Genomic DNA, 22,201 nt, shown 5'->3' with positions numbered 1-22,201 from the left:
GGAAAGGGAAAAGAAGGCACTTCAGGACCCCACTACCCCTCTTTATTCGATGTGTTCCTTCACAGGATATAAACCCGAAAGGCCAAGGAAAGCTAATCCAAGTTGCAGCTACCTCTGCTGCTTGGGCAGCCAAGTGGCTTGCTAGAATCAGACAGCTGCATCCACTCATTTGCCCCCCCCCCATCGTGTCTAGTTCTCAGGTGAGGAGTCTCAATCCCCACAGCGACATGGGGGGAGGAAGCAGCAGTGGCTCATCCTAGCAGCAGACCCTCCAAGTGTCCTTATTTTCCAGGGACATCCCTGATTCAGAGAAGCCGTCCCGGTTTCTGATTTGATCCCGGAATGCCCCACTTTCCCTTAAAGGTAAAGGTACCCCTGCCCGTACGGGCCAGTTGTGTCCGACTCTAGGGTTGCGTGCTCATCTCGCTCAAGAGGCCGGGAGCCGGCGCCGTCCGCAGACACCTCCGGGTCACGTGGCCAGCATGACAAAGCTGCAGCTGGCGAGCCAGCACCAGCACCGCACACGGAAACGCCGTTTACCTTCCCGCTATAAAGCGGTACCTATTTATCTACTTGCACCTAGGGGTGCTTTCTAACTGCTAGGTGGGCAGGAGCTGGGACCGAACGATGGGAGCTCACCCTGCCGCGGGGATTCGAACTGCCGACCTTATGATCAGCAAGTCCTAGGCACTGAGGTTTTACCCACAGCGCCACCTGCGTCCCCCCAATTTTCCTTAGCATGTCCCTATTTTCATCGGAGAAATGTTGGAGGGTATGGCATTATCTGACCCCCGATCCGTTTGAAGGCAATCCTGTACAGGGAAGGATTTTTTTATGTTTAATGTTTTATTATGTTTTTATATATGTTGGAAGCTGCCTAGAGTGGCTGGTGCAAACTCAGTAAGATGTGTGGGGTATAAATAGTTAAATTATCATTATGGAGTAGGGCGTCCCTGTTTTCATCGGGGAAATGTTGGAGGGTTATGTAGCAGTGACCTCGTGCTTCTGGGCACTGCAGTGGGCCTCACCCGAATCACCGGGCCATATTCAGAGAGCGAGCACAGCGGAGTGACAGCAGCCGCTCCGATCCCCGTTGCTCCCTTGCGTGGGGGGCGGGAGAGAACGGGGGCAGCTGGCGTCTCCATTCCTCAGGCTTCCGCTCTGGGCGGCGAAGCGGGCGGTTTTGGCCTGCTGGGGAAATGCGATGGGGAGGCGCCGCTCGGGGCTGTGGGGGCTGGTCGCTGCCGGTGCCTCAGAGCAACCAGCTATGCTTATTCGGGGATATTTGTGTTGAGAGATTAATAGTGCTTCCTCCCATACGGGAATTGGTGGTCTCAAGGGGAAGGGGGAGGACTCCTTCGCGCTCTCTGCCTTTTTAACTGTGAGGCCTTTAGGTTTCTATTTCGACATTCCCACAGGCTAGCCGCAGGCCTAGGCCAGGCCGCAGAGCTAGGAGTAGGAGGTGAAGAGAGCGCATGGGCCTACCCGCGACGTATGAGAAATGCCCTTCTACGCGGGTGCCTGCTGCGCTCGGCCAATGAGCGGGAGGCTTGCTGGAGGGTGCCCGCGCGGCCCCGAGGAGTCTATAAAAGGAAGCGGCGCGGGAACGTGCTTTTCCCCCTTCGGGTAGCGCCGAACTGCCGTGTCTGCTCGTCCGTCAGGAACTGCGCGGGAGGGGCGGAGCAGCGGCTGACGACTACGGCAGCAAGAGGCTAGTGGAACCGGATCGCGGGGTCGCCTGAGATCGTGAGGGGAGCGGCTCTTTAAACGTGAGTTCCTAGAGCCCCCGAGAGGGGAAGGCGGGTGGTTGAGAGGCGGCTTGGGCACCCGGAGAGGCGCCTTCCTTCCCCTTGCTAGGCCCCACTGACGGGAGGGCGGGGGACTTCCGTTGTTGTCGCTCGCGCAGGTTCGAGGCAGCGGCAGCATCGACCATGGCTGAGGTGGAGCACCAGTTCGGCGCCACCCAAAATGGGCACGAGGCTGCGGCGGCGGCAGCAGCGGCCGAGGGTTCCGCCAGCGGCGGCGATGAGGAGCAGCAGCCGGACCAGCAGCTGGAGGAGGAGGAGGAAGAGGAGCTGGCGGCGGTGGCCGTAGCCGAGGAAGAAGAGGAGGAGGAGGAAGAGGCGGCGGCGGCGGCGACGGAGGAAGAGGCGGCGGCGGGGCAGTCGGAGGCTTCGGCGGAGGCCGCTGGGAGCCAGAACGGAGCCGAAGGCGACCAGATCAACGCCAGCAAGAACGAGGAGGATGCGGGGTGAGCAGAGCTGCTTCCTAGTTTTATCTTCACCTTTATTTTTCTGGTCGCGTCAGGCGGGCCGGGCCGTAGAAATATGCTCGGGATGACAGGCCCGAGGCCCTGTCGCTTCGCCTTAGCCCTGCGCGCCCTTTTCCTGTTTGGTGCGGGCTTTTGTTTGATTGTGGGTTTTTTTGGACAAAGGGTAGCTGTTGCGCTATAGCGGGGCGGGGGCGCGCGCTTCGCTTCCCTCGCGACTTTGCTTTTGGGGCTGAAGCACACAATAAGCCGGGCCTGGGCTGCGACGGCGGGACCTCCTCCTTTGTTCTGGAGCTGCCTTTTGTTGGCGCCATGTGGTGGTGGGGGAGGGGCTGGGCGCATTTTTTTTGCTTTTCGGAGCTGCGGCGAGTTTTTCCTTGCGCGCTTTTTTTGGCGCGATCTCTTGGCGGTGTGTAGGGACCGCGTAATAGGGTTGCAGATCTACAAAATTTGAAGAGATATCTCATATCCCCCGCCCCCTTCTCCCCCGCCTGCTTGCGTGCTTTCCTCAAATACACTGACTCGCTTCCTCTTGCCGCTTGACGGAAGTCGACGGTAGTTGGGTGAAGCGCGGGACACTTTCCATAGGTGCGTTCTTGTTTAGGAAGTTTGATATCTTAAAAAGTAGCCTCCTTGAAGTGAAACTGAGCAGTTTGCCTTCAATTCTTGGACCACATTTGACCGTCAGTTCTGCCCCGCGTCCCCCCACCCCCATTTAATGTTTCGTTAGCGATTTCAGTTGAGAGACTCTCCTAAAAAGCAATTGGACAAACTAAACCCCCTTCACTTGGCTCCATGCTATTTTATTGGCTTTGCAGCAATGGAGATGCTTTTTAAGCTTTCATACTTAAATGGGCAACATTTTTTGTGAAACAGGAGCAGTGAATGTATAAACAAAACTTGATCAAACAACTAAGCAGTTTCTATATTAATCTTGGGTTTTTTTTAATGCATTTGATAAAAGTAGATTGCTTACAAACATTTATGCTTTAAAAAAGCATCATAGTACTTTTTGCTGCTGCCAGGTAACACTCTTTCTCCCTTTAGGAATAGAACACAAATTTTATGATACAAGTAAACAATATTCCAGACTGCTTAGCAAATGCTGAATAGAATTTCACATGGTCTCTTACCTGAACTGTAGGATAAACACTGACTGTAAACAGTCAGTTGATACTTTTTTAACTTTGTAAGACTATGCTTTTTATTTCTTTTCATTTTATTAACCATTTGGGACTAACTTGTTTGAGTGACGCTCCTATGACGAGACGCATCTTAGGAACGGTTAAGAAATGTGTTGTGAGTAGTGATTCCCAATATGTGGCTTAATGAAACTGCTAAGTCTTATTTCTGTTGTATCAGTAATGTAAGACATTCAAATCAACATAAAAAGGTTATGATGCGCAAATTTGGTAGGCTTCTTTTACATGCTTGATTTTTGAAATGTCAAAGGAGTATGCAGCATGTCCATAAGTTACTAGAAGTATTGAGCAATAATCATAGAAAGTAAAACAGGTACTCATTTATACCTGTTTTGATGAGACTAGAAATGACAATATGAGTTGCAATATTTTTTCCACTTATAATATCAATGTGTAGCATGCATAGTATTTTAACCTTGTATTTAGTTTTTGTTACAGACAGCTGAAACCTGAAATAGACTGATTTGGGAGGAAATTGAACTTCTAATATAACACTTTGTACTTATTTTCTGGTAGTTAAATCTAAATGCATATTTGGGAAGTGAGATTTAATGTCACAGTTTAAAGGAAATTGATGACATCAGTTGCCTGTTTATGTTGCATGTTAAGACACTGACTTTCATAATTGTAAGCACCTTAGGCTATACCATTTTGCTGCTGCATTAAAGTTAACATTTAAACATTATTTCAGGAAAATGTTTGTTGGTGGTCTCAGTTGGGATACAAGCAAAAAAGACTTGAAAGACTACTTTACAAAATTTGGTGAAGTGACTGACTGCACAATAAAGATGGATCCTAACACAGGCAGATCAAGAGGTTTTGGATTCATTCTGTTCAAAGAGGCAGCAAGTGTTGACAAAGTGAGTTGAAAGGATTCAAGCCCTAACATTTTAATACTTTTGTATATCCTGCCAGTTTCATTCTGATTTATTAAACTACTTTGTAGGTTTTGGAACAGAAAGAACATAAATTGGATGGCCGAGTGATTGATCCTAAAAAGGCAATGGCAATGAAAAAGGATCCTGTGAAGAAAATATTTGTTGGTGGACTTAACCCAGAAGCAGCAGAAGACAAAATCAGAGAATATTTTGGAGAGTTTGGAGAGGTGTGTAATCAGGGAAAGAGTTTAAATAGAATAGGAACTAAGAAAATAAGAATTATGTTGAAACAGACCAAAGGCCCATCTAGTCCAGCATCCTATTCTCACATGAGAATTTCAGATTCAGAATTACATAATTGGAAATATAGGGTATACTTTGGGCTCTAGAGTCATATTGACTGCTACATGATATGTACACATTCATGCACCTGATATGTCAGTCTTTCAACCAACCCATAGTTGGGAAAAATATGGGAATTGGAAATGCCCTGATAGTCCTACATAAAACCATGTATCACTGCATACTGTAGTAGCTAGATCTGACACTGACTGATACGGTCTTAAATGATACTGCTTTTTAGGATCTTAAAACTTTTCCTGATAAACACTGTTAAGTCTGAGGGATTGAGCCTTGGATGTAATAATTTGACAAGTCAGTAGACCAAAGGCCTCCCCCCATTATAGTTTCATAAAGCACTAACCATTTGCTTATGAAACCCAGTTGTTGCTTTCTTCCAATAAAATCTTAGAACTTAACCATTGAATTCAACTTACTTTAACACTGGGCAATTGTACACTGAAATCTGAGACTTGCAGGATGGGGTTATAAGGTACAGTAATGCAGTGAAATTTATGAAACTTTGAATGGAAATTATGTTTCATTAGATTGAGGCAATTGAACTACCAATGGATCCAAAGACCAATAAAAGAAGGGGGTTTGTGTTCATCACCTTTAAAGAAGAAGATCCAGTGAAAAAGATTTTGGAGAAAAAATTCCACAATGTCAGTGGTAGCAAGGTGGGTATTCATGTTTTAATGAACTAACTATAATATTTTTTTTTAGGGGCTGTTCATACAGTGGTTAATTTGTGTTTATGTGAAAATACAGTTGGAAAAGATTTACTGCTGCATAGCATTTATAGTTTGTTTGTTCAGAGCTGAAGACACCCTTGTTCTAAAATACTATCTCTGGGTATATAAGCTTTCAATGTTAATATTTCCTGAACAACCATGCCTATTAACTAGGTCCCATAACAACTGAAATCTGATTGCGGTTGATCTAATCTACTTGTATATGTAGGCTCATTATAAGACACACAAGTTTGTTTTCCTTTTTCTCCTCCCTTTCACACAAGTGTCACACCCACCCACACCCACACACCAGTTTGTGTAAAGGCCTGCGATGATCCTTGCACACACCATGTGTTACAGCTGGATAAAGAAAACAAGGCTGTTCTATTCTATGAGCGTCTTTGTGCATGGAAGCTATGCACAGGGACTGAATGAGCCCATAGGTTTGGAACGTAATAATGCTTACAGTCTTTTGCTCATGCAGCCCCCATGCCATCTGCACAATAGAATTACATCTTAAGAGACAGCCAAAGAATTACATGCAATTTGTACACATTTAAGGAACCAGCGTAAGATCACTCACTTGAAAGTTTAAGGCTGCAATACTACAAGTGCTTATTTGAAAGTTTTCAGAGTCTAGTGTTTCCAGAAACAAGAGCTGGTAGTTAATTATTCTTCTCTAGGTTACAGAAAATAAAATGGCAATACTGATTTTAGTTGGTAGTGTCCATTGGGGAAATGCCACATTGCTTGAGTAGTTGAAGGACATAAAATAATGGAAGGATATCCATATGGTTTCCACAAATGATCTTTGTTAGCAAGGTGGATCAGATGTAACATCAAATCACGATTGCAAATCCCTATACAATTCAAGGAGGACCTTCCTTCCTTCCTTCCTTCCTTCCTTCCTTCCTTCCTTCCTTCCTTCCTTCCTTCCTTCCGGAACAGCTTCCATGGAAACAAGTTGGATGTTGCATTTCAAACTGTCATATAGACCCGGGGGGGGGGGTGACTTTGGTAATAAAGTGCCCTGAGTGAGGACAATATTTGGTGCTCCCCACCCCCCAAAAATATTTTTACAGTAATTCCTTTTGGTAGTTAAGAGTAGGTACAAATATAGATAGTGGTTTTATTTTTTTTATTTAGTACTGCTATAGGTTGTGTGACCCTTTTAGACTATCATTAATTTTTGATCTTGATTTGCAGAGTTCATACAACCATAGTTTGTTGGTGTGGATCCAGTGTGAAAGTAACTCAATTGAGCCTGTTGGGAGGGAAGACAGAGCATATAGTAGCACAAGGCTCTTTGATTTATGTTATGCTGGATAGCATTTCCAATATCTAGCACAGGAGTAGGCAAACTCAGCCCTCCAGATATTTTGGGACTACAACTCCCATCATCCCTAGCTAACAGGACCAGTGGTCATGGATGGGGAGAGTTGTAGTCCCAAAACATCTGGAGGGCCGAGTTTGCCTATGCCTGATCTAGCACCTATCTTGCTAGTCCCTGTGTCTAGTAGAAGCCAAAAAAATGATTAATAGTTTTTAGCCACAGATGTCAAACCTTAAGATAGAATGGTCACTTTTAAGAGACCAGTGTAATTTATGGCGTTTGGGACTTCCTTTGCAAGTTTTATAGACATTAAACCAATGTTTTTAAAACATCTATTGGATTTTAAGATGAATGAACCAAGGAAAGTTAACAAAATAGTTTTGCAATTGCCCTTGTTCCTGAAAAGCTTCTTGAAATCCCAACTCAGGCAACAACACTTTGTGTAAATGGATCTCCACTCTGCCCAGTTTTATGTGCCCACATTGTTCAGGAGTAGCAAACACACCCCTTTCCATTACTCTGGAAAGACTTTTTGGAAGAAATCAGGGACAAAGGGGCAGTAATCTTTACTTCTATTATTTTTTGTAGTTTTGCTTACCTTAAGTGCCAAGACAACTGGTTAAAAACAGAATTTTGGCTTAATTTTAAAAGTTGATTAAAATACATAGTCTTACCACCATATTCTTTGTAAGGCGAAGCTTACATTGTTTAGGATGTGCTTTGCCATACCAAACAAGTCAAAGGAGGTTGCCTAACTGATCACAGAGGGGACTGGTTTGAATGGAAGCATTTGATAGAAAACCTTTAAAGGGAAATTGCATGCTGTTGACTTAGAATCCTAGGACAGCAGGTTGACATGCATAGCATTGTTATTTGGAGGGCAATTGTGCATGGAATAAATGGACTAAAATAGAGAGGCTGCCATCAACTTTAATCATTATAAATTCTAGTGATTTGAGTCTTTTTAAGATGTACACTGAAGATAAGTGTTTAAAAGTCCTGCTGTCCTGCCTCTTTCCATCCAGTAGCTAGAGATTCAGATGAAAACTTGAATCTACTCTGAGCCTAATGTATGTTAATAACATGTGGGAATTCTATTCAAATTAAAATTATTTCAACCATAGATAAATGTTGGAAGGAAGTGTTTGAAATACAAACCTTGATTTTCCCCCCCTCCAGTGTGAGATAAAGGTTGCACAACCGAAAGAAGTGTATCAGCAACAACAGTTTGGATCTGGGGGTGGCCGAGGAAGAGGTGGAAGAAGAGGTACGTATTATGCACAGTACGTTAGTATGGACACATTCTAAAACAAACCTCTATACTAAAATGGGATTTTGTGGATGGTTTTCCTTTCTATAGCTCAAAGTCAAAATTGGAGTCCAGGTTATGGCAATTACTGGAACCAGGGTTATGGGAGTCAAGGATACGGCTATCAGGAAGGTTATGATGGCTATGGAGGCTATGATTATTCAGGATATGGGTATTTTGGATATGGACCGGGCTATGATTACAGTAAGTAAAGAGAACTGTATTAGGTATATGCAAGCATAACTTAATAGCAGTTTAATGCATTTGATCTCTTGTTTATAGGTCAAGGCAGTTCAAATTATGGGAAAGCTCCAAGACGTGGTCATCAGAATAACTACAAGCCATATTGATCAAAAAGGTATTCAGGTATGCAGTGGCACGCTGTAATGCAGAAAACAACTGCATAGGTTTTGTACTCAATGCTGTAGATGGACATTACAATTATGTACCAAAATTAACTTTACAATACATTTCTATGGCCTGTTATGTGTATCTGAAGAGCTCCCTGGAAATGTCTTTGTTTAATATTTACAGATAATAGTTGTCTAGACAGTGTGGTGTGTAAATTTCAGCCTTGCTGAAGATTAATGATTTTATTGATAGGTTAAATTGAAACTGATTTTGATGGTCTGCTTAAAGCTGCAGCTCTGCATCTAGGGACTGCCTCTTGGAGTTAACTATGAACTACGTTATTCCAGTTGTACAGAATGAGATGCATTTTAGGGAACCAGTGTCACTTTCCACCTTTTTATTTTGTATTGGTTTTGTGTCATACATTTCCTCTAACGGAAGTGTTAATTTTACTGTACTTTTTGGTACCTTTTTGGAATCTAATGTATTGTAAGGTATTTTACATGTGTTCTGATTCACCATGACATGGATATTGATGCTATCTTAGCTTTTGAATAAAAAAGCATAATCTAGTATCCTGTGCCATTATTCCAGCTATCCTATTGTAGCTCAGGGGAAATGCCTACTAGAATTTCAGTAGAAATGATGGTGGCTGGTGCATAAATTTCAGGGTTCAGATTTGGAACATGTTCTAACCCTAAAATTGATGAGTGATCAGTGAGTTTGGTTAAACAGTTTTGGATTCAAAGTAGTATGTATTGCAAAGCTAAGAAAAAAATGGTAATCAGAATAGGTGTTGAGATGCTTTCAGGCAAATGCATGGACTTATTGGATAACTGCATCTGATTGGCTTGAGTAGGAATTAGGGGAATAGGAATCTACTTGTAAAATTAGACATTTAAACCAGTGTGAGGCTCAAGGCTGTATTTACACACGCAAGAAAATGTTAGACACGTTTGCCACATCAAAGTCTGATTTTGTTGTATATTTGAGCTCACTTGAGCTGCTTTTAGAAATTGGGAAACATGCTTAGTACTATATATACAACCCCGCCCTCCAGCATCTCATGTAGTATGTGCATTCTGTCTGAACCTCCCAGTAGGCTCTAGTCGATAAATGACAGACCACACTTAAAACTGTCAGCCTGCCTGGCTTTGTGCTCTTGTGTGCTTTATTAACTATTGTTTAGAATTTAAGCATTTAATGCTAAAAATGCTAAGATAATATTAAAGATGCCTAAAAAGTTGGATTTTCAGTACTACTTTTGTTTCTACTTTCTATCTTATAGCAGCCTTCAATTTTTATTATTTTAACAAAAATTAGATCAACTAGGATGACCTGGACTTTGTAGAGGGAGAACCTTTTCACATTTTACAGCATGCTAAGCTGCCTCAACTCTCATGGTATTTAAAATATGCTGTATTGAATGCAAAGCAACATAGCGCTGCTGTAGCCTGCTGCTGAATCATAATTAAGGTAATGGGAAGGCTGTGAGAGATTGTGTTTTCCTCTTAATACAAATGCTTCCTCTTTCACCATTGAGCGTATTTAGTGTTAACTTTGGTTCTGACATTGGCTTTAAATTTTGGTTAGCATTAGCTATGGTTTAAAAGTATGTTGCCAACTAGGATTAAAGATGAGAAGGAAGTGGTTGGTCATGTGACAACTGCACCAATCTGTAAGCTGATTTTATTTTCTAAGTGCAGCTCTTAGGAGACCCAAATTAGGCCTAAATATTACAAGTTCATGGCTGCTGAATGTAGCATAGCTCTAGTTACTTGGTTGTTTTTTTTTTACCATTTTCATAGACCCCATAGTTTGCTTGTCAAAGCATGAGTGGTTGCAGTGAACAGAGCCTGAAAGAAAAGACTGTGATTTAGCCTTTTTATCGCTAAATGTAATCTATTCATTTCTAAATTGTCCCATGCAAAAGCTAAAGGCTCCTATAAGCAAACCCTACTGACCCAAAAGCAGGTTGTCTCAACTATCATGAGGCACTACTCAGGAGGCTGAGTGGAAGAGGAAAACCCCAGTGTGAGGGGGGGGGGCAGTTCTGCTCTCTGCATCATGCAATTATGGATTGTTCCATACTCTTCCATTCACTGAGTCCTTATAGGGCAAAATGATGTCAAATTGTTGGCATCTTGTGCTTTTTTTCTCCTATGTTTTCATGTGCAAAGAATGGAAAAGTAGTGCAGATCCATGTGTGGCTTATTGTAGCTTTTGCCTTTTTTGAGAGAGAGGGACATGGTCTTGACACATCGGGATGTGAACTTGTTGCCATGCATCTGTGCTTTGGCATGTTTACTGCTGTGGTTCTGGTCAGCACCATTTTATTGTATTAGTGCAGGTTAAACGATAGCAAGTTGAATTTTAAATAATTTTAAAAATACTTTTTAGCGTATTATTTTTAAAGATGGAAATTTGTGTAACTGCATTTAAAGAAAATCTAAGAAGCATGCTCAAAATTGTCCTTCCATACCTGTAGCACTAGGAGCCAGCAGTCTGAAGAGATACTATGAAATAAGGTCACTGCTGATAGGGACACAGTAACATTTTAACCAGCAAATTAGTTCTAAATAATGTAGGTGGGTAGTTCCTAAATCTATGTCATCTAAAAGTAAAACTTTTTTTTTAAAGAATGAACTGTTATTTTTTATTAGCATAGCCAAATCTGCTATCTGGTTTAATAGTTCTTTAGTACCTCCCTTCGATCCTGAATGAAAAATATAACATGGATTTGATGGTAGGTAAACACTTTCCATGTAAAATTGCTTGTTGAAAACATTCGGAAAAAATATTTTTTCTCTGAAATGCTCATCCCTACAAAACTTAGAAAAGGTTCCCGCATAATTAAAATGTTGGTATGTTTAGGTATAAGCTTTGCTAACTTTAGCCGTTGCTTACTTTATTGTTAGGAAGGAAGAAAACATGCCCACAAATGACTGGAAGGTGCTAATTTTATAATATAAACAGAAATGAGTGTAAGTTGTGGTTTAGGTTCTGTAACCAATAAAGCAGTTTGTTTTCTGGATAAATCAATTGATTTTTACTCCACTGCATGAAGAGTTGGATTAACAAATAACATCTGTAGAGCTTTGAATTTATGTACTATCAGTATTACAACAAAGACAATAAATTTAATAATTGTAGTTGGGAAAAGGTAGTATTTTTGGTATTGTAGCTTAAGTAAAATATATTAGAAACATGGTAGAATTCAGCACCATGTCTGTAACCTGTAAGAGATGGAATGAAAGAATTAAATATTCTCATTTCAAAGCTCAGTGAAAGTTTCCTTAATACTTTGTAATAACATGCTTATTGTAGATTATACATTGCTAGGATATAATTGTGTACATTCATTGTGTATTTAGATTAATGAATTGACTGGATTCCTTCATGGAGTATTTGACTCTTTTTTTATCATCAGATTACCTGAATACTTACCATACGAAGGTAGTGGAAGTGAACTTTCTCTAAGCTTCTCTTTTCTCTAGCTCTGTAGAATGTTCAACAGTATTAATTAGATGATGATTCTACATCTCCCTGTGGCAAAGACCAATATTACTGGTTCTTCTTCCAGCAATACAAATTTTATTCTCATCCCTGAAGGTGCTAAAGTTGATTCTTTGACAGCTTCTTCCCCCACCCACTGTATGCTGTTCCTCTGTTTGCTCCTGAGCTAGACTCAGAATAGTGTGCCCCTTGCTTTTAGTGTCCAATTGTGTTTCTGTTGGCAGTTCTTTGTCTTCTTTGCATCAGAATTCAGGTGGAATGGGCAGAACAGAATATAGACTAAATGTAGCTACATCTCAAAATAGCAACCAAAACAAAGGGTTTCCACATGGAAAGCGGCATGGCTGCAGTGTTTCAATATGTGCTCATCCCCAATCCCCTTCTCTGAGAAAGGTAGCTGTATGAGAAGACTTGCATGTCATGAATGGCATACTGAAAGAAGTCATTACAGTGGGGAAGGTGTTGGGGCCTCAGTGCACATACATATAGCACAGAATTGATTTTCTTCCATGAGCTTTAAAAATCAGTGCCTAGCCCCCCCCCCCCGCTCCCGCTTGAGTTGCAAAGAATAACAGGCAATCAACACGTAAAACACACTTTAAATCATTCAGCAATGTAAATCTTGTTCTGTGTAGGTGCAGGATTTGTTTCTCAGCGTACTTTCCTTCCTTACCTGTTAATATTTTATCAAGTTTGTCCGCAACCAGTTTTGCATCTTCTGCATTGAAACAGAGCGGTGGCTTGAATTTAAGCACATTTCTGCCTGGACCATCTGTAGCCAACATAATGAATTCTTCCTTTAATCTAGATTTTTTTAAAAGGAAAAAATGGCTGATTGAAGTAACTAGTGGTAAAATCTCTTGTCAGCTATTCTGTCACTGCCGCAGTATACAGTCTCTACTAAAAGCACCACTGCAAGCTATCAGTAGCTGCAAAGAGCTTATCAACACTACCAGCAAAGGGGATTTTCTTCCTGCTCCATGAAGTGGACTAGAATTGGGCCCCAGAGCTAGTGGCTTTTTGCACACTGTGAGTTTTATCCAAATACACTACTCAGAGCAGACCCAAGTAAGTCATTACCAGTGCTTTTTTTGGCGGGTTACACTGGTATACAGTACCATCACTATTTTTTCTAGGAAAAAACACAGATTAATAAATATAGTTATGAATAGACGTGTTTGCCAGATATTTGGGTAGGAGGAACTAATCCTGGGTGACAAGGGCAGAGAGGCAAAGCTGAGCATGCCACAGGGCAACTGCACACTCTCCCTTCCCTTCTTGCTTGTTGTGGGGCCTTGCATTTTCCCGCATGGGTGCCCTGCTGCAACATTGGGTGGAGCTTGGGCACGGCTGTGAGGGAGAGGGGGAGGGAGCTACTCTGGCAGGATGGGCCAGGCTCAGTTTGTGGGGTGGGGAAGAGAGGGAGCATAATGTGAAGGGGCGGCAGAGACTTTTGCCTGTTTCTGCTGGGTGATCATGCTGCCGCTACCATTGCAAGGGCAACTGCGTCCTCTGGATGACTGGCTTAGCCACAGTGGCACAGGAGGGTGGATATTGGCAAGCACATTTTTTCTTTTGGTGACTGTTGCTGCTGCACCTTCTTCACTCCACTAGCCAGTCCCCTGGTGCTTTAAGCTTGCCTATGGCTACCTGCTCTTTCTGGGAGAGAATTGGGGGGGGGGCTCCACTGGACATCCTTATGGGAGAACCTGCGTAGGGGGCCTGGCGCACACGATTCTTGGCCGAGGAAACTACGTCCTGCCACAGACCTACAGGTATTGGAGGAGCATCAGCCACCGCCATGCCCAGCTGGGCACCTGTTGGAAAACATCAGCATCAAGGGGATGGGGCAGGCGGACAGAGAGAAGCAGACTCTTGTCTTTGCAAAAATAAATTGTATGTGTCGCAACATCCCACCCTCTTTCTGATCAGCATTTGAGGGAGCGGCAGAGATGGATGGATGAAGCGAGGGGGGAAGGAAGTGCCTCCACTTGGCTGTCTCCCACTGCAAAAGCTTGTTTTTCTTTGCCTTGCTCAGCAGGCTTTTTTATTATTATGATGCAGTTTTTTATTATGGGCTGCATACAACCATGCTAATAATTTATTACTTCTACCCAGTGCTTTTTTCCCTGGCGGTACTTGCTGTAACAACTTTGTGGTGAGTACTGCCACTTTTTCTAGAAAAAAGCACTGGTCATTACTATTAATTTCAGTGGGCCTACTCAGAGTATGTCAGAACTCAATAAGTCAATTGGGCGGCACCTGACAGTTTTGATTTGTGTCTAGTGAACTCTGCACCAGGCTGATCGCAATAGTTCCCTGCAATGAGCAGGGAGCCTGTCTGCTCCAGAAAGGTTATGAGCTCACAGCAGAGAATCCACAGAATCTCGCTGTGAATAACTTAGCAGAGGTAAACAAGGAAGGAAAGAGGAATCCTGTTTAATAAACTTATAAAGATGGTTGATTGGCCAGACCCTTACTATTGCCCTCAGTGTATGCTGACCCCCATACTTACTCTCATATATTGTGCTTACAGTCCACCCTTTACCAAATGGTTCCAGGCAGGTTACAAAAATGTCACAGTTAAATGAGCACAGTTTACATTAAAATAATAAAATATGGATCCCAAGCCATTTCCCAAGAACACTTTCTGTTATCACATGTCTCAAAAGTACACCAAGGTGGGGGTGTGTGTTCTGAATCAGGTGGACAAAGTCCACTGATTGACAGCTGTATTGTCCCACCTCCATCCCTTGTACAGTGCTTCCCAAGTACCTGACAGACAGTTGCTTGATTGAAAGGCACTTGGGAACTGCTGCACAAAGCACTTCCCAAGTACCAACCTCAGGACTGGCAAAGCTGCTTTCTGCATGGATTGGCTGTGATCCAAGTTCCCAATGGGAAACTGTTGCACAGCTGATCCCAGCAGGCCTGAAGTCTTCAACCATGCTAGTATCAGTGGCATGAGCTAGACCTGCTCCACATCCAATGTCCTTGCAGGCAAACTGGAACTTATGCTGGGGTATGTTTGCTACCCAAAATAACTGGAAGGTGCTGCTGACAGGACTGTGATTCAAACTGGGAAGGAAAAAGACATAAGAATCATTTTGCTTTGATGCAGTTTATGAGAGAGTGAGTTGGTGTGCTTTCCTTTTCTTCCCTCTGCACTCACGCTTTAGGCTGGGGTGGGGAACCTGTGATGCTCCAATTACAACTCTTATCTCTTGTTGATGGGAATCCCAACAACATCCAGAGGATGTTTCCTACCCCTGCTGTATATTCTCTGCCTCTGGTTCTTGGAATAAACACCCACAGATACCTGTGATGGATAAAAGGTAAGTGCAAAGGGAGGAATGGCTTAGAGGCTCCACTTATCTCCACTTGTAATATTCACATGACCAACTATGAACATACAAGAAATCTGGAAAAAGTGAGGGGACACACAATGAATTAGTGTTGATTAGGGATGAGGAAGTCATATATACCTTGTTACGATGATGGCTGCTTCTTCAGTAGCAGGGGTTCTTTTCTCTTGATCTTGCACCAAATCTACTCCAATGAACAATCCAACACCCCTTTTAAAAGAAAAAGGATATCAGTAAGAGGGCAATGAGCTGCAATGCATAGATTTTGTAAGTTGGCTTCTCCATTTAATGCTCCATTTTTAAAAATGGCAAGTGGTGGTAAGGCAGGTACTTTCTCTTTATAAAGAGGATGAAATAGTTACTAGTTATAGCACATAAAGATTGGATTGTTAAGAAATTGATACCTGACATCGCCAATTAGAGGATGTTTTGCTTTTTGCTGATTGAGTAGTTCCATGAGGAAGCTTCCCACCTGGAGGGCATGGAGTTGAAGCTGTTCCTTCTCAATCACATCCAAGACCGCTATACCTATTGCACAGGACACAGGATTTCCTCCAAACTGAACCCGGGGCCGGGGGAAGAAAATCACAAAGTAGAGATAAGCTTTCTACATTTAGTAGTGGACTAATCTGAATTGAAAGGAATTCTAAAAGCAGCACACGACATCCTTTAATATGAAAGTACATTAAACAAAACTGGGACACTGGTGGCGCTGTGGTCTAAACCACAGAGCCTAGGGCTTGCCGATCAGAAGGTTGGCAGTTCGAATCCCCGCGACACGGTGAGCTCCCATTGTTCAGTCCCAGCTCCTGCCCACCTAGTAGTTCGAAAGCACAAAGTGCAAGTAGATAAACTGGTACCATGGGAAGGTAAACTGCGTTTCCATGCGCTGCTCTGGTTTGCCAGAAGCAGCTTAGTCATGCTGGCCACATGACTCGGAAGCTGTCTGAGGACAAACGCTGGCTCCCTCGGCCTATAGAGCGAGATGAGTGTGCAACCCCAGAGTCCGCAACTGGACCTAACGGTCAGGGGTACCTTTACCTTTACATTAAACAAAAATGTCTAATTAAAGATGACTTTCACACAGTACGGATTTGGGAAGTTACCGTGTTAAAATACTCTACTCCTGTTGCTGAAAACGCCTCTGCAATTTCCTTTGTCGTTGCTACACAAGAAACAGGATGCCCATTGCCAATTGGTTTTCCCATGGTGATAATATCGGGAATAAAATCCTCTCCTTGAAGTTGAAATGCCCAAAAATGTTTGCCAACCCTTCCAAAGCCAACTTGAATCTCATCAGCAATGAATACACCTCCTGCGCTGTGTATGTGCCTATCAAAAGAGCCAAATCACACATAGCTATACAGGTATAAAAGAGTATAAAACCTAATAAATTAATAATTGGTTTAGTAGCTGATTCTCATTTTAAAAGTTGGAATATTTGATTGTGTGCTTCAAAATATTAAATTTCCTTAAAATTAAAAATGCAATAAGCACAATGAACTAAAAATTGTTCAGTGCTGACAAAATCGTACAGCAAGTAAGATAATTCCATTAAAGAAAGTTGCACACTTCTAAGACTTACTGTTTTCAGTGTGACACATGGTTATTTCTCCCAATGAAATCAATGGGATTTAAAAGTGCTTAACTTTGGCAGAGTTAACAACATCACCAAAGGTCCTTAGCCAGAAGCTCAAACAAAGCAGTTTAGTTGGGAGTGGGAAAATATATAAGGAAAGTTAAAAAGCAATACTCACTCAGCTGCCTTTTGGAAATAACCAGGTGGTGGAATGATTTGTCCAGCAACACTTGGTAAAGATTCCACAAAAAAGGCAGCAAACTGAAAAGATATGATGAAGTGAAGCCAGTAGTGGTATGCATGCCACGTTTCAAGCTGAATCAGCATTTTGTGTTCCTAATTCAGAAATCTTCATACAATACCAGGCTGCCTGCCTGCCTTCCACACACACAAATCTCTGTTCATTGAGCAAATAGCATGTACACCCAGAAGATAAATTATATTGTCTGAAACCTTTTCAGAGCAGTCCCTCCTTGAGATGAAATATACACATTACATGTGAAAAATTTTAAGAATACATTCAACTCAGGCTGACATATGACGGATGAAAGGTTATATTCCACTTAACTCCTTATTTTACCTTTCTTCCTTTTTGTTGTGCTTGGTCAATTATTTTTTTCACTTCATTGGCATATGCCGTGGCCGGATTCCTGTCGTCTTCTCTGTATAATCCTCGGTATGTGTCAGGAAGAGGAGCCTGTCCAAAGAAAGTGTAAATGCTATTCACATCATCAGAGCTTAGATGAATTAGAAATTAATGGAAAATGTCAATGTACGCTCTCTTTTGCATACCACATGGACCCATTCCTTTTGGCCTTCTAGATTTCTGAATTTATATGGACTTATGTCAATCAGGGATGTCAGATGTCCATGATAAGCACTTTAAATAAAAACAAACAATCAGTAGAACCACACAGTGAAGTCTACATTAATTCACTGGGACTACCAGAGATTTTGCAGCATTTAGACTGCCAAACTGAAGCTGCTGCTGTGCTTAAGCACTTCACATATTCATTCTGTTGCCCCTTTCTGGAGAAAGCAAGCAGCTGCCTGGAAGATAAATTTTCTGTTTCTTCAAGCTCTTGTAATGACAGTATAAATTACAATTTAGTCAAGAAGCACAGTGCCCATTCCATTGGTAGCACAGTGTAATTTCCTGCAAGGTTGTATGTACTGTACCTTGATGTTGACAACATGCAACCTGGGGCCCAGAAAATAGACTTAAGGAACCTGATGTACTTCTGGCTCAGAAACAGAAGCAGGTCTAGACTTGACAAGTACCTGGATGGTGAGTTGCCTGGGAAGCTCATGTACCTTGCTCTGAGACGCCTTGGAAGAAGGGCAGGATTCAAATGTAAAAAATTATGCAAGAGAATAAACCTAAGACACTCCCAACTTTCTAGTAAAAACATGTCTACATTGGGCATTTGAACTTTCTCTTCAAAAGTTAAATGAAAATTCCCAGGTTTGCTTTATAATTTTACTTAGTTAAAAGTATATATACACTTACTGGTCCACCACAAGTACGTCCTCATGTTTTGTATACTGCCGTGCCAATCTCAGAGCAAGATCATTGGCTTCTGACCTACAATGAAAAAGTTTTGCAGCTTTCTCTTTCTGTAGAATCAGACAAATGGTAACCTCTCCAGCTTTACTGTTTTGTATCTATAGTCTACAGAACTGAGCAACCAGATTTCAAATGTACAAATTGCACACCAAAATGACAAAATGCACAAAAAAGAAATACACAGCATTATGGTTTTTGACCCACCCGATCTATATGCTTTGCTAATTGATTCCTTGCAGTTGCATGGTGTGAGGTTTTTCCTCCAAGAAAGGAATGCACAGAAATGTTAATTTTTCTCTAAGCCAGGAACTATGTGTATTCGTCCTAATTTGAGGAACATAAGTTAAAATACAAATAAATTTCAGGCATTTGGCTTAATCAAAGTAGCTTGATTGTCCCAATAAACACAGCCTGTTTTGCAAACAATGTATAAAAAAGATGTATAGTTTTATAGGCTCTAAATACCTATTATTTGTTTCCAATATTCAATTTCTAGTGTGACTAATTTAAAGTTAATTGCTTCATCTTACATATTCTTACTTAGCAGGATTTCATTCTAAGTTCAGTTGATATTTACTTCCAAGTGAGCGTGCACAGGACTGCAGCCTTAGAAGAAATGCAGCTTGAAGTCCTATTGGCAATGTGTCACAAACTTACCCTGAATTCAAAAAATAGAAAGTGCACAGCTTCTTAGGCAATGTATTAGAGAGCCTTTGTGCATAGTCCACCAAATTGTCATGCAAATACCGAGAGTTTGTATTTAGTGCCAAATTTTGTTGATGTGCTGCTTTGATCACTTCTGAGTGGCAGTGTCCAACTGAAAAATAAGGAAGATGCAAGATGAGAGAATGCCAAGTGTCCATCCATAAATGCTATTAAGACAAATGTTGGCTCTGACTCCTTTATTTTATATATGTCCTTAAAAAATCATGCAAAATTTAAAACATAAGAGCCAAAGGCCCATCTAGTCTAGCATCCTGTTCTCACAGTGGCTAATCAAGATGTCTATGGGGAAGCTCGCAAGCAGGACCCGGGAGCATATCTACTCTCCACACTTGTGATTCTAAACTGGTATTCAAAGGCATATTCCCTCTAGCAGTGGAGGTCTTGTATCAGGTCAGGGTATAGGTGACTTGGCTTGCTGGCTAGCCAAACAATGCCTGTACAAAGGCTGTACAGATAGGCGTAATAGTTGCCTTCCTACCATGTCATGCCAGCCTATCCAGGTGCCTGATCTGGCACTGCTGGCTATGGAGTTGTAGGGCTGAGGTTTAATGGGCATGCACTGGAGTTATTTGTGAAGAGATCAAACAGTTGTCACATGGGGCAAATTTGGATGTCTGTGTATGCGATAAGGAACAGGTTAACTGCAGGGAAATGATTAAGTGCACACACTTAAGCCCCTGATTTTCCAAGCCAGGTTTCACTGGCCAGAATCAGTTTTGTCCAGTTTAAATTGGGCTAGCAGGTTACCATTACAAGAATGTACACATAAATGTAGTTTAGGCCTGTGAGTGCTTATTAACAGAATGTGGTTTCACGCTTGCCTTGAGCAACGTTGTTGATACAGTCAAGGTACTTGTTTCCATTTTCATCATACATATACTGGCCCTTTGCACTGATAATCTTCACAGGGTCTTCTGGGAAAAAAAGCTTGCAGGAGGATCTGAATTAAAAAAACAAAGTAAAATTGAAATGAGAAGCAAATACTCCCACGTCACTAAATTTATTGCATTTTTTTAGCATGTTCAATGAACTAATGTTTTAAAATAAACTTTTTAGTTAATTCCCTCCATTCTTGTTACTAATTCAATACTAAAAAATTAGTCTAAACTTTTATCATACTAAATTTCAAGAAATACGAGCAGTAATTTAAAGCCTCTGCAGTAATAAAATCTAAGAGGGGTTATTGCTTAGAGAAGCCTTTGCCAATTTGGTGCCATTGACATTCTGAACAAATTTTGACATATTTCCCTTGAGCCCCAGCCTTTATGGCCATGTTGGCTGGAGCTGACAGTCATGGTAGTCCAATAGTAACGGGTTGGCAAAGGCTGACTAAAATAATAAATTTTACCTTTTGCATACCCCTCATATACCATGTTTCAGTTTCTATGCTCTGCTGAAAGTAGCCTCCTTAGCCCTCTGTAGCACATTCCCAGAAGTTTCTCCTTTTGAAAGGTCTACAATATGTCAGTTGTAGAGAGACCTTTTAGAAGTACGGCAATCCCTTTATTTGTATTTATTTGGCAACCAGGATAAGGATTAGGTTGTTTCTTCAGTGGTGGTTCTTTACTGGAGAGACCAATAAGACCAATAAAAAGGACTGACCGGGGGCGGGGGGGGGAGAGCTTTATATCCTCACATTAGAAATTCAAACATTTGCTGGATCAGAACACATGTACATTACATTTATGTGCCCCTGCGCATTAGAAATCAAAACAGCATTCAGTATACTGAAGCAAGCATCTTACAAAGCTGTGGGAGAAGAGCGACTGTATTTTAGTCTATATCCTAAACGTTTTGCAGTATTGTTAGGCCGCGTGCCTTTCTGTGGTAATCCGCGAGAATGAGAAATACAAGCTGGTAACCCACACGAGGCAGCCGGATCCTATGCCATGGGAAGGGGCGGAGCGGGATTTGCGACGGGAGCGAGGGGGGAATATTGCGGGTCTCTCTAGCGCGCCTGCCACGTAGCAGCTATTAACCGAGCGAGGCAAGCAGGTTAAAGGTATCTGACCCAAAAGCGCCAGGAGCCGGAACACATCCCGGACGCTGAATGTTTCGGATGGGACCGGTTTTCCTGAGGCACCGACGCCGGGCTCAGAGTCACGTGGGCAACCTCAAGAGGGGCACACCTGGAAGGAAGCGGGGGGGAGGAGGAAATACCCTCTAGTCTCTGGAAGGACACCCTCCCCTCTCAGCAGAATCACCACCTACCCGATGAGCTGCTTCCGCAAAGCCAGAGTCTCCTGGCGGCTGCGTGGCTCCGCGCTCATGGCTGCCCAGGAGTGTGGGGAAAAGGAACCGTAGAGATAGGATGAAGATGTCACTTAGGGGCAACCTGGTTTTCCTGGAGGAAGGCTTTCCGGGTTCCTTGTGAAGCTCTTCCCCTGCTAGGGGAGGCGGAAGTGAGAGCTGCCTATAGGAGACAGGGGGGGGGGGTAGGGCTGGGCAGCGGTTTCTCCGCCCCGGCAAAGAGAGGAAGCTGAGGCCCTTCCCGTTTTTTATTCTCTTGTGTGAAATGTTATCTTTTTGCGTTCCCCCCTCGACCCCCCCAAGCCAATGCAGCCTGTTATCTAAAAGGCGCAGCTTGGGGGGGGGATCCATGATAACCGAGAATTCACCGGCCCGCTCCGTGCACGAACGGAAGCGAGAAATCCGCTCCCGCGTCTGGCCTGAGCAGCCGGGATTCTGCAATGCCCCCTGGTGGGCGCGCGGTGGAACTTCCTCGGCTGGGCTGCAGGTGGCGAAACCCAAAGAGTAGAGTCTGCGGCTCTCGCGAGGGCAGCGTCAGAAGCCGCTTAAGAGCCTCGCAATGAAGCAGTTTAGTAGGTGGGGTTCCCAACCCTGCGCGATTCAATGGGCGATGCTTTCCCCTCACCACATTGGCGTGCCGGGAAGCGCTCCACCCGTTGAATTGTTGTGTCCAAGAAGCAGGTGCCCTTGTCCTTGCAGCGCTTCATCCTCCAGTTAATTTTCTGGCATTTTGGAGCTGGAGTTAACATGGAAGGCTCTTAACATGTTGAGCCGAAAGTTTCA

The 22,201-nt window shown here is 42.8% G+C and overlaps 2 protein-coding genes across 9 annotated transcripts in view; one reads left to right on the top strand and one right to left on the bottom strand.

The window, feature by feature from the left end:
• The window catches only part of HNRNPAB (heterogeneous nuclear ribonucleoprotein A/B), a 17,689-nt gene extending 5,874 nt beyond the window's left edge, over positions 1 to 11,815 (top strand). Inside the window, exons 1-8 of one of the 3 annotated variants that reach the window (XM_083592735.1) lie at positions 1,036 to 1,769; positions 1,907 to 2,251; positions 4,163 to 4,331; positions 4,418 to 4,576; positions 5,237 to 5,368; positions 7,935 to 8,022; positions 8,116 to 8,268; positions 8,347 to 11,815. In XM_083592735.1, coding sequence (XP_083448861.1) covers positions 1,932 to 2,251; positions 4,163 to 4,331; positions 4,418 to 4,576; positions 5,237 to 5,368; positions 7,935 to 8,022; positions 8,116 to 8,268; positions 8,347 to 8,414 — 1,089 coding nt within the window. In that variant the 5' untranslated portion in view covers positions 1,036 to 1,769; positions 1,907 to 1,931 and the 3' untranslated portion in view covers positions 8,415 to 11,815. Of the gene's footprint in view, positions 1 to 1,035; positions 1,770 to 1,906; positions 2,252 to 4,162; positions 4,332 to 4,417; positions 4,577 to 5,236; positions 5,369 to 7,934; positions 8,023 to 8,115; positions 8,269 to 8,346 lie in introns of those variants that run through there. The other 2 variants (XM_083592737.1, XM_083592736.1) reach the window with 2 other exon arrangements.
• On the bottom strand, positions 5,370 to 22,201 carry PHYKPL (5-phosphohydroxy-L-lysine phospho-lyase). Of its 6 annotated transcripts, none has more exons than XM_083592563.1 (14): positions 21,380 to 21,570; positions 19,990 to 20,108; positions 19,100 to 19,259; positions 18,386 to 18,460; positions 18,055 to 18,204; positions 17,668 to 17,755; positions 17,456 to 17,572; positions 17,054 to 17,136; positions 16,403 to 16,628; positions 15,701 to 15,855; positions 15,417 to 15,506; positions 12,605 to 12,735; positions 11,863 to 11,914; positions 11,536 to 11,651 (listed from the first exon to the last, which is right to left on the bottom strand). In XM_083592563.1, exons 1-13 carry the CDS (start codon positions 21,436 to 21,438, stop codon positions 11,892 to 11,894), a joined length of 1,476 nt encoding a protein of 491 aa, XP_083448689.1. In that variant the 5' UTR covers positions 21,439 to 21,570; the 3' UTR covers positions 11,536 to 11,651; positions 11,863 to 11,891. The 6 variants fall into 6 exon arrangements, with proteins under 6 accessions (XP_083448692.1, XP_083448689.1, XP_083448691.1 ...); XM_083592565.1 differs by lacking the exon at positions 21,380 to 21,570 and adding an exon at positions 21,035 to 21,198; XM_083592564.1 differs by lacking the exon at positions 21,380 to 21,570 and adding an exon at positions 20,914 to 20,933.

This window comes from Podarcis filfolensis (assembly GCF_964270895.1).
Source record: "Podarcis filfolensis genome assembly, chromosome: 2".
Classification (NCBI taxonomy): Eukaryota; Metazoa; Chordata; class Lepidosauria; order Squamata; family Lacertidae; genus Podarcis; species Podarcis filfolensis.
The sequence above is the reverse complement of the archived record's forward strand: the minus strand, read 5'-3'. Positions and strand labels throughout refer to the sequence as shown.

Excerpts from the sequence above, each read along its gene's own strand:
- PHYKPL (XM_083592563.1), bottom strand. The coding sequence starts at position 21,438 with ATGAGCGCGGAGCCACGCAGCCGCCAGGAGACTCTGGCTTTGCGGAAG. Across the intron at positions 20,109-21,379 it reads TTGCGGAAGCAGCTCATCGG|ATCCTCCTGCAAGCTTTTTT; the intron begins GTAGGTGGTGAT and ends TTTTTAATTCAG. Across the intron at positions 15,856-16,402 it reads GAGTAGAGTATTTTAACACG|TTTGGAGGAAATCCTGTGTC; the intron begins GTAACTTCCCAA and ends CCCCGGGTTCAG.